The 16098-nt window shown below is 42.1% G+C and overlaps 1 protein-coding gene across 4 annotated transcripts in view; it reads right to left on the bottom strand.

Annotated features, from left to right (window-relative positions):
• Adgrg6 (adhesion G protein-coupled receptor G6) overlaps window positions 1-10596 on the bottom strand; it is a 128420-nt gene extending 117824 nt beyond the window's left edge. The window contains exons 1-2 of one of the 4 annotated variants that reach the window (XM_070010937.1): window positions 10316-10595; window positions 2218-2318 (exon numbers count right to left, since the gene is read on the bottom strand). In XM_070010937.1, the coding sequence (XP_069867038.1) occupies window positions 2218-2318; window positions 10316-10317 (103 nt within the window). In that variant the 5' untranslated portion in view covers window positions 10318-10595. Of the gene's footprint in view, window positions 1-2217; window positions 2319-9802; window positions 10043-10315 lie in introns of those variants that run through there. The other 3 variants (XM_070010939.1, XM_070010938.1, XM_070010940.1) reach the window with 3 other exon arrangements.
• Between the last annotated feature and the right edge of the window lie 5502 nt (window positions 10597-16098).

A 16098-nucleotide genomic window follows, 5' to 3' on the forward strand; every position in this document is an offset into this window, starting at 1 on the left:
GCCCCTGAGCTGACAGTATGGAGATCTATAGAAGTGAAAACAAATGTTTCAGACATATATAAAGAACACAGAGATACAGCACTTCAGTGATGCACTATTCATTTAAAAATAACATTAAACTTCATGCAAAAGATAACTCTAAAAGATGATACTAAAGTTGTAATGTGCATTATTTTAAAAGGCTTGTGATTCCATTTTAAGAAACTCCAGGTACACACCTGTAATCCTAGCACTTTGGAGACTAAGACAGGAGGATTGTAAGAGAGGCCACACAGAAATACATACTGGTGAGATTATCTTATAAGAACAAACAGAGCTCCACTGTTCAGTTAATATATGTCTTTTATGTAAAAATGTCCACAGTAACCTTCATAATGGGAGCGTTTGGTTATCTGTGTGTGAGAGGGTCACATTTTAGGTGAGTCACAGGCAGAAAAATATCTGTACGCAACATTTGACCTCATGAGTGAACACAGTTGCTATGTGTCATAAAGCTTTATTTGAAGCACACAAGAAAATTGGGCAACAAAAGCCATTTTTAACAAGAAAGCAAATCCTGGCCGAGAAAATTAACTTAAGAAATTTTAGTTGTGATCTATCCATACATTGGTATGTGGCATTGAAACCCCTTTGTACAACTATTTAAAGATAATTTTTAAAATATATAAATTATTTAACAAAGGGAAAAAACCACGTCAGTTCTAACTCATGCCCCAGCACTGGCCTCTGCCTCACATTCTGTAGCCTGGGGGCTTTTCTTGCCTAACTCCAGTCTCCGCTTGGCTGAATCCTTTTAAGCATGTGTTTCATTTATTCAAAAGCCTTAAAGTTCAGAAATGTGCATATAGCCATTTAAATGTTGACATCTAAAATACAAAGTCCCAATTTGAAGTTGGTTTGAAGAAATCTTGAAGTTTTACAAATGCATCATTTCTCACAATGAAAGCAAACAGACTTCAACTACTTTTGATCTCATAATTCATCTTATTATCATGATACTGGCTCCTAGAGGCACTTTGGGGGTTAAGAAATAGTTCCATACTCTACATTATAAAAATCCCGTTGATGCCGCAATCTCAAATTTCTTTACAACTGTCTTTCTTCTTCTGGTAATAACTTGGGAACAGAAAGACTGAATTTGGAATGATATTCTAACAAATGCACACAAAAATTCACTGAAAGATCACTTTTATTTGAAAGCCTTTCAACAAGTGCCAGGGGTTTCCCAAACTCCTAAGCTACGACTTAAAGTATTTAGTGGCCTGGGGAAAAAAAAAGCATTTAAATTTAAATACAGAGAAGACTTCTTGATCCATGAGTAAGCAATTTTAGGAGATAATTTATTTCAAAGATCCCTTAAATGCATGACTTAGAATGTTTAGACCTACTGCAAAGATGGAATTCAATCCTGATTCAATCTGATTTTTGCTAGCTAACATTTCAGTTTGATTCTAACCAAAAAAATGTAATAAACTGAATACAGTAGGAGAAAATAAAGAGTAAAAAGAGTGGACTTAAGAGAAATTCCATTTTTTCAAGTGACAGAACCAAATGAAGTGAGAGTTTCCTTTTCAACATTGTTCACATTCCTTAGTCTGATTGGCTTATTGTATGGTCAGTTGTTTATAACAAACCTACTTTTCAATGGCCAGAGAAGCATTTTACAAAGATCAGAAAAAAAAACCCTGCAATTATAAAATACAGATAATTTTAATTCCCCTAATACTATCATTAAGTCAGTGTCTTCACACAAGGTAAACCAAATAACTGCAATCTTTAAAAAATGTCTAGTTTCAGATTCCTCTTTAATATTGCAACATACTAGTGGACTCAGCATGAATGACAGTAAAGTCTGTATTTCCATAAATAACTGCATGAAAACTTGAAAAGAGAGCTAAGTGTTGTATATTTATTCAATGGCAGGAGAAACAGCTGGCACTTTTTCATGTCACTTATGTAGTTATCTCGTCACTCAATATGGACTAACTAAACAAAGAAAATGAGAAGCAAGACAGCAGAGATTAAAGAAATAAACGCACCAGAAAACCAAACAATGATCAAAGTAATAGGATTCTCACAGAATTGAGGCAGGATCAAGACTCCAAACTTAAACACAGAGGCAGAAATGGCGACCACACAAGGTAAGATCAATAGGTAGTACACTCGTACTGAAGACAATGGCATCAGTGTGAAATTCATGGTTTGAGAATCTCTTACCTGAGTAAGGAGTACAAATGATACACAACCCAAGCAAGATTAGAAGGGGGCTTGACTTCCATTTCCAATGGTAGCTCCACAATCCACCTGAGTCAAACATCCTGCAAGGGAAGACAGCCACAATCAGGACCCACGAGCTTAGGTAACCACAATGACTAATTACACAAAGTGTAGCTTTCCACGGGGACTGGAAGACAGAAGCATTCTTCGGTGTTGTTCTAAACTGTGGATGGAAGCCAGAGCCTGGTGAATGCTAGGCACACATTCAATCACTGAGCTACATCCCAAGAAGGAACTTAAAAGATAATCAGGACCTAAATATCCCCTTCAAGCTAATACACACACAAAAAAATTCATACATTGTTTTTGCCACATGGCTGCACCTTGCTTACCAGAGTATATGCACGAGGTGATTGCTGCATGTAGAAGGGTAAATACTCAGACAAGTATAGAAAAAAATCATTTGAGAAAGGAAAATGACTTCAGTTTTACACTCTCTACTGCATTAGACACACATGACACATCATTTGAATTGCATAAAGATTTTTTAAGCCATCTCCACATAATCCCTGAGACTTCTGGAAAACATGTGCATTTTTTTAAACATGTATCTGCTGTTTGGCTTGGCAAATGGGAAAACTGAAATAAAATTCCCAAGTTCTCTTCTTTCCCTAAAGTGAAGCATGGAATAATTAATACACCCAAAAGATTGAGTTCTTAGCCAGGTGCTAGTGGCTCACACCTGTACTCTTAGTTACAAAGGAGGCTGAGATCTGAAGATCACGGTTCAAAGCCAGCCTAGGCAGGAAAGTCTGTGAGACTCTCCAATTAACCACAGAAAAAGCTGTAAATAGTGCTGTAGTTCAAGTGGTAGAATGCTAGCTTTGAGCATAAAAGGAGCTTAGGTACAGCACCCAGCCCCAGCATTCAAAGCCCATGACTGGCAAAAAAAAAGAAAAAAGAAAAAAGAAAGAAAGAAAAGAAAAGATTTCTTTAAATGGCTACAAAAGACCAAATATTACAGAAATCAGTAAATGGTGTTGATATCGAGACTGTGCTTCAGAAACTCAAACACTAATCCTTTAGTACAAAGATCTCTTCTTCAAACTCAAATGTATATTGAGTAAAGATCAAAAAAAGAAAATGTATATTATTATTGCTCTAACAGTGGTATAGTACATTTTGTTGAGTGAATCAATGCCATGAAGGGAAAAACCTGGGACAGCAAGTATAAAAGCCAGTCCTCAAAGGGGACCATAGAAAAGCTGGCAAGCAGGAGGAACTTGACTGGTGTGGTGAATTGAGGCCGGCAGTAAAGGATACTGAGAATCTCCAGATTTTGCAATCCTCCAAAGAGTTAGTATGCTTGTAAGTGGTAATGGAGAGTAATTGGTTTCTAAAAAGACCAACTTTAGAGCCTCAGTAATGTCACCCTTAAAGCCTGAAGTTAGCTGCCCTTGTTACTACTTTACAAGAACCTAACCAGGTAGGAAACCAAACAAGCCAAGTAGATATCAAATCATTTCTGCACATGCCTCAAGCCTGCTGTTTCAAATCTTTCTTTTACTATAAGAAGACCACTTCATAGAAAGAGGATAAATCATTACAGGTGGACAGCCCTGCCACTGCTACTTAGGGGTTATGTATGCAACCCTCAGGAAATATACTCAATCACCTCTATCTCCTGTCTGTACACTCTAAAATAACAGTCAGCCAGGTAGCTAGTCCCTGGCACTGCCTAGACATTTACATAAGATAATGTCTTTTTTTTTTTTTTGGGGGTCCGGTTGTGGGGCCTGAACTCGGCCTGGGCACTGTCCCTCAGCTCTTCAGCTCAAGGCTAGCGCTCTACCACTTGAGCCACAGCACCACTTCTGGCTTTTTTTTCTTTTTGCTTATGTGGTGCTGGGGAATCGAACCCAGGGCCTCATGCATGCAAGGCAAGCGTTCTACCACTGAGCCACCTTCCCAGCCCAAGATAATTATCTTAAGAACAGTGCCCCACACTCAGCAAGTGTTCAATAAATATAATCATATAATCTCCCATTAACTGTTACTGTCATCCCAAACATCCAAAGTACAGTCCTTCTGGCCCCAGTGAAATCAAAGGAAAGAGACTTAAAATATGAGCAGAAAATAGGCTTAATCTTATCTGCTAACACCATCAGTTGACTTTCTGACTGCTTCTGAGATCACCTAGGAAGAAAATGAGATGGGTTACTCATGTCTGCTCTGAATCCAGGGCCTTACGTCTTGCTGAAACCTCACATGTCACGGTTTTGAATTCACCACACCACAAGCCCCTGCAGTGGGCAGCTCTCCTTTCACAAACTCTAAACTAGGACAAGGTTAAGCACTTTTGAGTATTTGGGAAGGGTATTGGAAGTCATGTTTCTGAATAGATCCATCCAAAATATTTGAAGCTGAAAGCAGCTACTGCTTACAGCAGCATGTTTCAGTAAGTAAGCAATAAGAATAATAATGATGATGAATGTGGACTCTGGGATGGCAGAGACTTAACATCTTGTTCTGCAGTGAACTGTATGGTTTGGGGGACAGGCAGATATTTAAAACCCTGAAGCTTTTGGCTCTGTTGTAAACAGAATTAACAACCCAGAAAAGACAAGAGGTAACAGTTCACTGTATTTGCTAGGGGCTTTTAAAAGAGTAAGCTACAAATTCTGCCATGGGGAAAGCTCACTTATTTGGGAGAATGAGTCTATTTCCTATTGACGCTGAATGAATGAGGTGTTCCCCCATTCATGCTGGGGATGAATGACCATGCTTCTAAAACAAAAGAACAATTATATATTCAAAGAGGTTTAGAGAGCTGGAACATCCAAAGATGAAATTTAAACTCCAAATGTCACTGATGAGAAAAATGAGGTCCAGTAAGTAAGAAATCAATCAAGTCTGGCTGCCAGACTTACAGATAATAAAAGGCATCAGTTGCACAGCCTCTTATTCTTTGTAGCATATGACAATTCTCCTATATGAATAATGGCCCTTTCTTAAATCCATATATAGTCTAAACAATACTCAAAGAATTATGCCCCTTTGCTTGGATATGCACAATATATTAATGTTACATATTTATCCAACTTCTCCCTGGCTATAAAAAGCTCTGGGGGCTGGGAAGGTGGCTCAGTGGTAGAGCGCTTGCCTTACATGCCTGAGGCCCTGGGTTCGATTCCTCAGCACCACATAAGCAAAAAGAAAAAAAGCCGGAAGTGGCGCTGTGGCTCAAGTGGTTGAGCACTAGCCTTGAGCTGAAGAGCTGAGGGACAGCGCTCAGGCCCAGAGTTCAGGTCCCACGACCGGACCCAAAAAAAAACCCTAAAAAACAAACAAAAAAAGCTCTGACATTTAGGGATCCCACATCCAACCCCAAAGTTATTGTACCAAAGCTGCTTCAAGTCCTATCAGGTGATAGCTGCAAATGAGAACCAAGGTTTGATGTAGTGCAGGGTTCAAGGCTCCGTCGCTTTAGACAGAAAAGGAACCCATGACAGGGTGAGCACTTCTAACCAAATGTAAACCATATGACATGCCAAATTTCATCCACTTTACTGTTTACTGAAGAACAGAAACAAATAAATTAAGAATAGAACAGAGGAAGGAAAGCATTGTGGGTCTTCTCAGGGGATCACTTAGCAAAGACACATCCTTGAGATTTAAACAACTTTCTCACAAGAATGGAAAATCCCAAACAGGGTTACTAAGGTTCTAAATGGAAATTATAAAACACAGAACAGTCGTGTACCATCTTGATCGGGGCCTCAAAGTTCTGTTGAAGAGAACAGAGATGTTTTTAAGTAAATGAGAGTCATAGACTTATATAAGCTGAAAGGAATCTAAAAATTGCGCAATAAAACCATGACAGGTAAGGGAACTAAGAGAATAAACCACTTGTCCAACATGACATCATCAGAGGCAGCTGAGTCCACATGCTCGTGTCACCTGGTGCCCAACTCAGATACCCTTTCTGAGAACCAAGTTCTCTCTACTGAAAACCTGTTCCCCTTTTCAATCTGGATAGCTTATGAAATATAATGATCTTGATTCCTGATTCATGAAGCTTTAGAATATGACCTTTTTAAAATAAGGATTGCTTTAACTGTAAGAGCCCTCAAAGACATGATTTTATCCAAATGTGTCATTGAACTAGCCTTATAAAACACCATCTCCCAACTCTCCACTCCTAGAAGTATCCTCAAAAGTTACAATTTTAGAGGAAAATAGTGGGGAGAGTTTGAAATTAGAAAACACAAGAGGAACTTAACCCTTTTACTACTAATAATCAGCATAGACTTCCCTAATTCTATCCCAGCTGTGCTCCTTTTCAGAATGGGATTTGGGAGTGGCAGAATGAATACTTTAATTCTTCTATAGGAAAAAGAAGAGTAATTTAGTTTATTCAAGTCTGGTCATAAGAGTATTTCTTCTCTAGTTAAAGATCATGTTCCTGAACTTAAGCAATATATACAAAGAGAAAGTGAGATTCCATTTCTCCAGTTAAATCTTTTATTAAGTTAGCTTCACCTCCACTTCAGAAAGGCTGACTTGGTTCTTTAAATAATCACAGATTTTAAAACTTATTTAAACATTCATGTATAACCGGCTAGGAGCCTAAGGTCAACCTAAGAATTACATACACACACATGAATTCATCTAAAACTTGAGAAACTGGCGATTTTACCCATATCCTGGTTTTTGGCTTTGTACGATAGTTTTACAAAAGGTTCCAAATAGAAGAATGAATAAGGAATGGGATCTTTCTGTATTTTCTTATTTTTTTTTTACAACTGTAAGGAAATCTACAAGTATCTATAAATTTTTCAACCTAAAAAGTAAACACTGAATCCGTGGTATATACAACTTATTCTCAGCTGATTCAGAAAAAAAATACCTCTCTGCGTATGGGGATGGCACTGGATAAAACAAATGGTGATTCTTTAGATACTGATGTTCTTTGTATGGTTTCATATATTCAGCTTTGTTGTAGGTTTAAGATTTTTTTCTAGAACAGTTAAAGACACAGTTCACACTGTGAACTCTTTTATTCACACTGTGAATTTGTTTTAGTCACACAGGACAGTCATCACTGCTGAGTCCTATAGCTGGGAATCACGGCCACATTTTGATAGAAGAACTAGTGTTGAGTTTGGATTTCCTTTATTTGGGTTGGCATGTTGAAGTCAATTGTAGGCTTTCCTCTTATCATACCAATATTTTTCTCCCAGATTTGTGACTTTTTAAACCAATTCCATACGACATACTTTGTCATACTCAGTTTTCAAAGAGTTAATCTTGAATGCTTTTTGAAAAGCAATTAAATAATTCCATTCTGAGTAATGCTCAGAAAGGAAAGTAAGATGGTATTCAGGTGGCCCTGGTCAAGTTTTACTGGAATTTTGAGTTGCATTGGATCATTCTTTAAATGTTACTGCCCAGTCAACCAGCAGCCAAAGTAGATAAGGCAATGATGTCATCCCATAAGAAGTGAAATGGAAAGATAGGCTTGTGTGCCCATCTATATCACACACACTAAACAGTCTTTTTCTTTTCCTGCTGAGTCTAAACTCTAGTCTCTAGAAACTTTTAATCATCTCATCAGAAGTGCAAACTCTGCAAGATATATGGGCAGTCAGAAAAACAGTCAGGTCGAAGGAAGTAGTTGTCAGTTTATTTTAAATGTATAAACTGAATCTCTCCCCAATCATTATGTCCAGAGATGAGAGTGACGTTCAGCTAGGCAGTATAACTACAAGCTTCTAATATTTCCCATAAACCAACAGACAATAGCCTCATTCACCATTCACACTGAAAAAGCACAATGTCATGTAATTTATATAAGCCATAAATGGAACAGTAGCTTCATGCAGCTTCAGAGCAATTAATGCAAGTCTTGCTAAGCCTATGAAATTTCTTAGGGCATGAAAAATATGCAGTCACTACAACTTCTAAGTACATTTTAAAAGTCTACAATTTCAGAACTTGAGTAACAATATCCAACTAATCTTCCCTAACAGGCAGAAAATGTACTTTAAAAGTTTGTGGCTTTGGCTGTGTTAAAATTAACATAAGATTATAGAGTCTATGTTCTCTATTGCAACACTTTATCAACAGCATAGGAGAAATATGTCCCTTGAACATGTGGCCTTATTTCCATGTATTCCTATCTAAAATGCCAATATCTAACAAGAATCAGAACATCTTAAATTATTCAGATGAATTATAAATAACAATGAAAAAATTAAAAGCTAGAAAGGAATGGAAAAGTTCCTTGTCAAAATATCTCAATAAAGAAATTTATGACAATTCATACTTTCATCCCATGAAGATATGATTATTTAATCATATGGAATTTCAAATAGATTTATAACATAATTGTATTATCAGGGTTTTTACATTACCTGTTTATCTGTTTCACAGGCTTTATCTTAAAATCCTGGTATTCGCTTTTCTTTTTGTAAAATGCACTTTTTGCACTGGATCTCAAGTTGAAAGACAGCTAAGTAAGTTATCTGCTTTCAAAATCCTGGGAATCATTTTCAGGAACAATTAAAGTTGAAAATAAACTCATTCCTTCAGAATACGTTGCCTCTACACGAGAACAAGTCTTACATTAAACTATTGGCTGCATCCCAAAATAAATTCTTTCATGTTGTACCTTGCCTGTTCCACTGGCCCAAGTAAAAAGTTGAAACTCACAGGTGTAGGATTTACTTTGCAGGCAGTTTTAACAAAAATAAGTGGTTCCTTTCTAATTACACTGCAGACTACTCAAACAGCTGCACAATGCTAGCTTGTAAGCCATGTCCTTCTCTACTTTAAGAATGTGTGTTGGGAAGAAGACAGGACAGTGGAGGGAAGGGAAAAAGAGAACTGAAGGGGTAGGTCTTTCTGCACGGCATGAAATCTGAAAGAGGAACTAAATTCAAGTGGAAATAAGGAAATAAGTGGGGGGAGGGCACTATCAATCTCTAGAAATTTGTCCATTCGTCAGTGAAAGTAGGTATGATGTCTATCAAGGTCTGCTTGAGAATAAATAATACTCCAGGAGGAAAATGCCTCGTGCAAGAATAAAGAACTGGCTTAACAAGCAGCCTCAACAACAAAATCATCATCATCATCATCATCATCATCATCATCATCATCATCATCATCATCACTCATCTTGCTTTTCTGAGAACAATCTTCTTTTCTTCTTAAACTCATTCTGGAAGGCTAGGTGGTACTCCGCTACCCTTTCTTCAGGCAAGGGCCCGGAACCCTCACCACTTGGATAAAATCCCATGAAAGCAAACTCTTGTACTTTAATCATTTAAATCCCCCCGAACCCACCTCCCTGAAAGTTCTATCGCAAGTCACATACAACAATGGCATGATCCTTCATTTCCTTTCAATCTACAAAGTACGCGAAGAACACCTTCTGCACTCTTCATTTGAAGAGAAAAAGAGGCGGGGGGGAGACAGACCACATCATTTAAACAGCCCCCCACCCCCAAGGAAAGATCCAGTAAGTAACTTCCATGGGCCAGGGCAACAATGTGCAAAGCCAACAGTCCCCGGATACCAGTACCTTCCCAAGGCCCCAGGTGCAGTCGGGGAGGCAGAGCGCTCGCTTGGCAGGCAGGGCAGCAGCCAGCAGACTGCCAGTTACTCCTTGCTTCATTTGAATCCAAAACACGTTTTCCCCATTCTGGAAGCCCTGCCCTTTTCCCTGCTGTTTTACACCGCCCAGATGTGAGGTCTACCTCTAGGGGTGTGCGTGTGTGTGTGTGTGTGTGTGTGTGTGTGTGTGTCTGTGTGTGTGTGTCTGTGTGTCTGTGTGTCTGTGTGTGTGCGGTGGGGAGGGTGGAGGAGGATAAACAGGAAAGAAAGCCACTGCCACAGCCCTGTCACAGCTCCCCTCTGGCAGTCCTCACTCCCCAGCGCCTGCAGGGCCAGGCTGAAGCCAAACCGGTTTACGATGTCCAAGCAGTTGGAGTTGAAGTCAAAGTGTGTGTTGGTGGTGGGGGGGGGAGGGTGTTGCGGGTTCGAGGCCGAGGGAGCGGGTGTGCAGGAACGGTCTGAGCCGAGAGGGGACACTTACATGCCGGCATTCCTGCGAGGAGGTCCCCCAGAGGCCGAAGGTCATCTCCCCCCGGGGCGTGCGCCCGCGCTCCGCTGTCCCCAGCTCGCAGCCGGGGCCCTGGGTGACCGTGCGGCCGGGGCTGCCTGCGCCCGCTTTCCAGGCAGCGCCAGGTGAACCCCCGCCGCCGCGGCCAAGTCCAAGTGGCGGGCTCCGGTGGCGCCCGCGGGCGCACGGCGGGCGTCCGCTCCCCACGGCTCCCCGAGAAGTTTGGGAGAGTTGGGGTGAAAGGCTGGGCGGCCGCGCGCGCCCGGGCGGGGACTGGCCCGGGTGCGATCGCCGGTCCCCGCCACCCCCCGAGGGCGCGAGGCGGGCCCTGGCTCCCCCTCTCCCGGCCTTCGGGCTCCACCCCCGAGGGTCCAGGTTGCTCTTCCCAGGCTGGTGCGGTCCGCCCGCGCTTCCGGCGCCGCACCCCGGCGGCCACTGCGGTCTCAGGTGCGGCTGCCCCGGCGACGGAGCGGGGCGTCCGGGCCCGGGCTCCGCGCGCCCTCGGGTGGCCCCGGGCTCGGCCGGTCCGCGGCGCGGGGCGGGCGTGGGGGGGGACGAGGGAGGGAAGGGCGTCCCCGAGGCGCCGCTGCCCCCACCCGGGAGAGGCAGAAAGGGAGAAGTCACCCGCGCGGGGCGGGCCGGGCGCTCCGGGGCGCGCGGGCGGCCGCAGAGGGGGGAGAGGCTGGCCGCGGGGCCCCCGGAGCCGATCCCGGGAGGGAGGCGAGGGCCACGGGGCAGACCCGAAAGCCCGATCGATCGATCCGTGCGCCCCGGAGACCCTGAGCCCATGCGGGCATCAGCCAGCCAGCCCCGTGCCCGCGCCCGCGGGGCCCCTGCGCATGGCGCCAGGGCCGACCCCGGGGTCCACCGGCTCTGCCCTTCCTTCTCCCCGCCGGCCTCTTTCTTTCTCTCCCTTTCCCTCCTCTTCCCTGCATCTCTCCTGTCTCCCCTTCTCGTGTAAACCAAACATCTTTTCAGAGAAGTTATTCACCGGGTGTTGGGAAGATGGGCACACTTTATTGATGATGATGATGATGATGATGATGATGATGATGATGATGATGATGATGATGATGATGATGATGATGAGTGAGGCTGATTTGCCGCTGTTCGTAGGGACGCACCCCTGGTGGTGGGGAGGGGGGTGAGGGTGATAAAGAGCTTCCCCTTCCAGGTGGGTCTCTTCCCAGTGTGTGTGCTCATCCCCTGCTAGAGGCTTCCTTGCCAAAGGTCACCACTGTGCCCACACCCGGGGCTGACGGCCCCCTGTGTGCGCCCGCATGCCCCCAGCCAGCCGCAGAAATCGCAGAAATGCCACGCCCCCCCCCAGGTTATTTCACCTGGCTGGTGGGAGAGAACTGTTGGGTGAAAAGGACGAAGCAAGTAGCGCAGGACTTGAGTGGAGATTCTTCTAAAGCAAAATCAAGCTGGAACAGGGCGCAGGTGGGCTCGCGCCGGTCATCCTTGCTGCTCAGGAGGCTGAGATCTGAGGATCGTGGTTCGAGGCCAAACCTAGACAGAAAAACGATTCAGAAAATGGCGGACGTGGTGCTGTGGCTCAAATAGTAGAGAACTAGCCTGGAGCACAAAGAGACTTAGGGACAGCATCCAGGCACTGAGTTCAAGCCCTGCAGGACCAGCAAAAAACTGAAAAACAAGCCAACAAAGCTGGAATACTGCCACCAAACCAATAGGCCTGGCCAGTCTGGGGTGTGCTCTTGTGACGTGAGTAGTATTTACTTTGAAGAAGGTTTAATAGAGATTGTAGCATTTAGAAAAATTCACGTTACCAGCAGGGAAATGAGATCCAGAGAACCGAATCAAGGAGTGGACAATCTTTTTCTCTGCCAAGGGCCATTTGGATATTTATAGCAGCATTTGGGGCAATAAAACCTTATCAGTACACACAGACCGCGGCTGTGGGGAGCCGTGCCCCTGGGTGTCTAGTCAGGTGATTGGGAGCTTGACCCCCCCCCTTCAGAGGTCCATAGACTCTAAATTTAATGCCGTCTCAGTTATATCAGATTATCCCAAGGAAATTTCTATAAAATTCCACTCATAAAGTTTTTTAAGCACCATGACTTCACTGTTCTCTGGAACACGAATCTGGGTGCAGCTGAGCTCCGTGTCTCTCACAAGAGCATTTACGGCTATGGTCTCCTCTAAAGGCTGCTTGCAAGCTCTTGCGTGTAGTTCTACGCCAGAAGTAGCCCTGAACCTAAGGGCAGACAAAGAAATATAAAGAACTGCATTCACCAGGGTTCTCCATGCACAGTGATTGCAGGCTTGTGGTGAGGTATAGAGCTTTAGTTCAAGGTATGGGTCCCGTAGGATTCTGGAGGTGTGAGTGTAGGGTTGGCAAGCAGACTAGAGGTGGATAAATTACATTCGGTGCCCAGAGGCAGTCTGTGGGTGTTATTCCTTCTTGCGGGGAGGTCGGTCTTTGGTCTGTTAGGTCATATGTGATTAGATGATCAGAGTAAATCTGCTCCAGAGTCCACTGCTCTTTTAGTTACTTCTAAGATTACTTTTGAATTTGTATTTATTTTTACTTGACGAGTTACATGTCTATGGGGCGCAATGTAAAATTTTGATAGAGGTGGACAATAGGAGATCATAAAAATCGAGCTAAATGACATATCCATTATCTCACCTATTTGGGGTTTTCTGTGGTAAGAAATTTTGCTTTGATAGTAATTTTGAAATACACACCACATTATCAATAATTATATTTATCCGTTGTGAAAAAGACCTCAACAATGTTTTCCTCTGAATTGAAATTTTGTACCCCGTGATCAACATTTCCCACTCCCAACTACCGCACGTTCTGATAACCCATCGTGCCATTCTACTCTCTTCTTCTTGACCGTTTAATATTCCAAATGTGAGATCATGTGCTTTTCTTATTTTGTTCATCACAGGATGGATGGATACAGAAAATGTAGTGTATATGCCCAGTGGGATGCCAAAGAAGGAAAATTTGTCATTGTGACCACATAGATAAAGCTGGGGGACATTATAAGAAGACAACTGATTTAAATGTTACTCTCATCTGCAATATACTTTCACAGAAACATCCAGAATGATGCATGAACAATGTTTGAGGGATTGAAATCAATGGGTCGGAGGAGAAAAATGGAAGAGGTGACACTGATCAAGATGCATTGTACTAAAAAATTCATACATTGAATCGAAACACCTTCCTTCATACACCTAATGATAATCTTAAAAATTAAAAATTAGGGGCTGGGAAGGTAGCTCAATGGTAGAGTGCTTGCCTTGCATGCATGAGGCCCTGGGTTCGATTCCTCAGCACCACATAAGCAAAAAAAGCTGGAAGTGGTGCTGTGGCTCCAGTGGTAGAGCACTAGCCTTGAGTTGAAGAGCTGAGGGACAGCACCCAGGCCCTGAGTTCAGGCCCCACAACTGGCAAAAAGAAAAAAAAAGAAAAAAAATTAAAAATCATAAAGCACTTATGGCCAAGTTAACATGTAAAATTAAGTATCATATTGGGTGAAACCTAGTCTAGAAGATGGACATGTAGTTACTTAGATATGCTATTGTGCAATAACACAACAAAATTATGTTTGTGAATTATACATTGATACATCTAAAACCCTATTAATCCCAGGCAAAATATTTCAGTGTCCTTATGAGCATCGTTGGTGAAGATGTTAATCACATCTGTATATTTAGATGGTTATGTCCTCAGACTAAGGACATGTTTAAGAGATGAAGTTTATAGTAAAAAATACACTAAAATAGACCTGACTCAAAACTTGACCCTGAACTTTACCACTACTGTAAACTCTGGCTATTTGTTGTGTAAATATAAACCTGATTTGTAAAAATAAGCCTAACTAGTTGACAGATGCAATGAGCTAGGACATATAGCATTCATTTGATTCCCTGGAATTTGGAACTCTAGTTTGCCTACGTCTGTCCCATATGCCATATCATCCTAAAACTGAAAGTTCCACCCCCCACATTCCTCCCTACACAGGAATCTTCTGACAACATTCCTGACAAAATTAATGTTGAACATCCGTTGGAATCCCATGCCACTGATGAACACTCAATGAGAGACTTCCTTTTTCTGTTGATTGAAGCAAACATTCATGCCTTTAGATTCCACTCAGAATGAGGACATTCTATTCTTTACAATATGTCTTTCAAATATCTGAAGACAGCCATCATCTCCTTCATCAGACTTCCTTGATTAGTGTGCACAGCCCAAGTGACTTGAACCACCGAGTGTCTGAGTCCTCTCTACACCTCTGATTTTCCCTCCTGTGCCGCCATTAGCTTGCTCTACCATGTACTCAAGTGGGTTCCATACCACCAGTATGGATGCTTATCTTTCCTAACTGGGTATTACCCTTGTGCAAGTCAAAATGAATGCTTTTTGGTCAGCCACATAAAAAGTACACAGTAGAACATAATTATAATAAATTGGTCTAATGCTGTGGGCAGAAATGAATATAAGTTTTGTTCCATAATCAGTTTGTTTAATACATGCATCTGAACACATAACGAATTCAAGTACCTTATTTTTCCTTAATCAAGTACTCTCTGTGCACCAAGTTTATCACGTTCTTCAGCAGGGTGGTAGAAGAAAGCTAATATTTGAGTTATATGCATCAAGAGATATCTACCTGCCCTGTTCTGGTCATTGATACCCTTGGATGTCAGTGTGGTGTTCCAAGCTCTCTATTTTGACTCCCTGAAAACACCTTGTCACAGCCATTATCAGCCTGGTCCATCTGAGCAGTGCATTTCTCTTCAGCTCTGCTTTCTCCCAGAGCCTCTGAGAGGTGATGTACAGAACCTCTAAGATCCACCTAGCTCTGGACCTTATAAATTCCCTTATCCTCTTCCATCTTTTCTTCCTTCCCTTTTTTGTAACCTGACAAGGAAGGGAGTAACCTTGATTTCTCTGTGATACCTTAACATTCATCAGTGCTGAAATTTCCCTCCAGTTCCTCAGTGCTTAAATTATGAAAAAGAAATGTACATGTATGAATTCTTTCTGTTGTCTCCAGTAGCTAACACCAACTAGAAGCTGGATAGAGGATATACAATGGGGAGAAGGGAAGAGATGTGGGATCTTTTAGCTCTCAAAAACATCACGGCTCCAAAATTCAAAATATGCAAATTATTACTTCTCCCATGTTGAGGATAGAAAGTTGAAGTTCAGAATGACGAAGACACTTTAATTTTACCTGTGATCACACAAAAGGCTTCTGATTCTTTATTAAAGTCTAAATGACTTCCACGATTGTGCTTTTTTTTTCATGATTTTCTCCCTCACAATTGGGTTCAAGACTTTCACAAGATCTGTAGGAAATTTTTCTGTACTATTGTGTAAATTATCTAAAAACCAGTCAATTCAGAAAAAGCCGGAAGTGGCACTGTGGCTCAAGCGCTAGCCTTCAGCAGAATTGTTCAGGGACAGCCCCCAGGCCCAAAGTTCAAGCCCTATGACCGCCAAAAATAAATAAATAAATAAATAAAAATAAATAAAAACTAGTCAATTTTATTCTGTTGCATTCTGTTTCATCCCAAAAGTACAATTCTGGCAGGAAGATTATTTTGAGCTGAAGGCACAACAAAACATAAATCTTTTTGTCTAACAAGAGGACATACATCTCTTTTTAATATGGCTTCTCTCTTCCCTTCCCCATATCAGGAGAAGGAAAACATCCATTATCACTGGAATTGGAGAATCTACACCAAGATGGGATTGTATAAACAAT

This window comes from Dipodomys merriami, unplaced genomic scaffold (genome assembly GCF_024711535.1).
Source record: "Dipodomys merriami isolate MVZ:Mamm:240054 unplaced genomic scaffold, mDipMer1.0.p SCAF_8, whole genome shotgun sequence".
Classification (NCBI taxonomy): Eukaryota; Metazoa; Chordata; class Mammalia; order Rodentia; family Heteromyidae; genus Dipodomys; species Dipodomys merriami.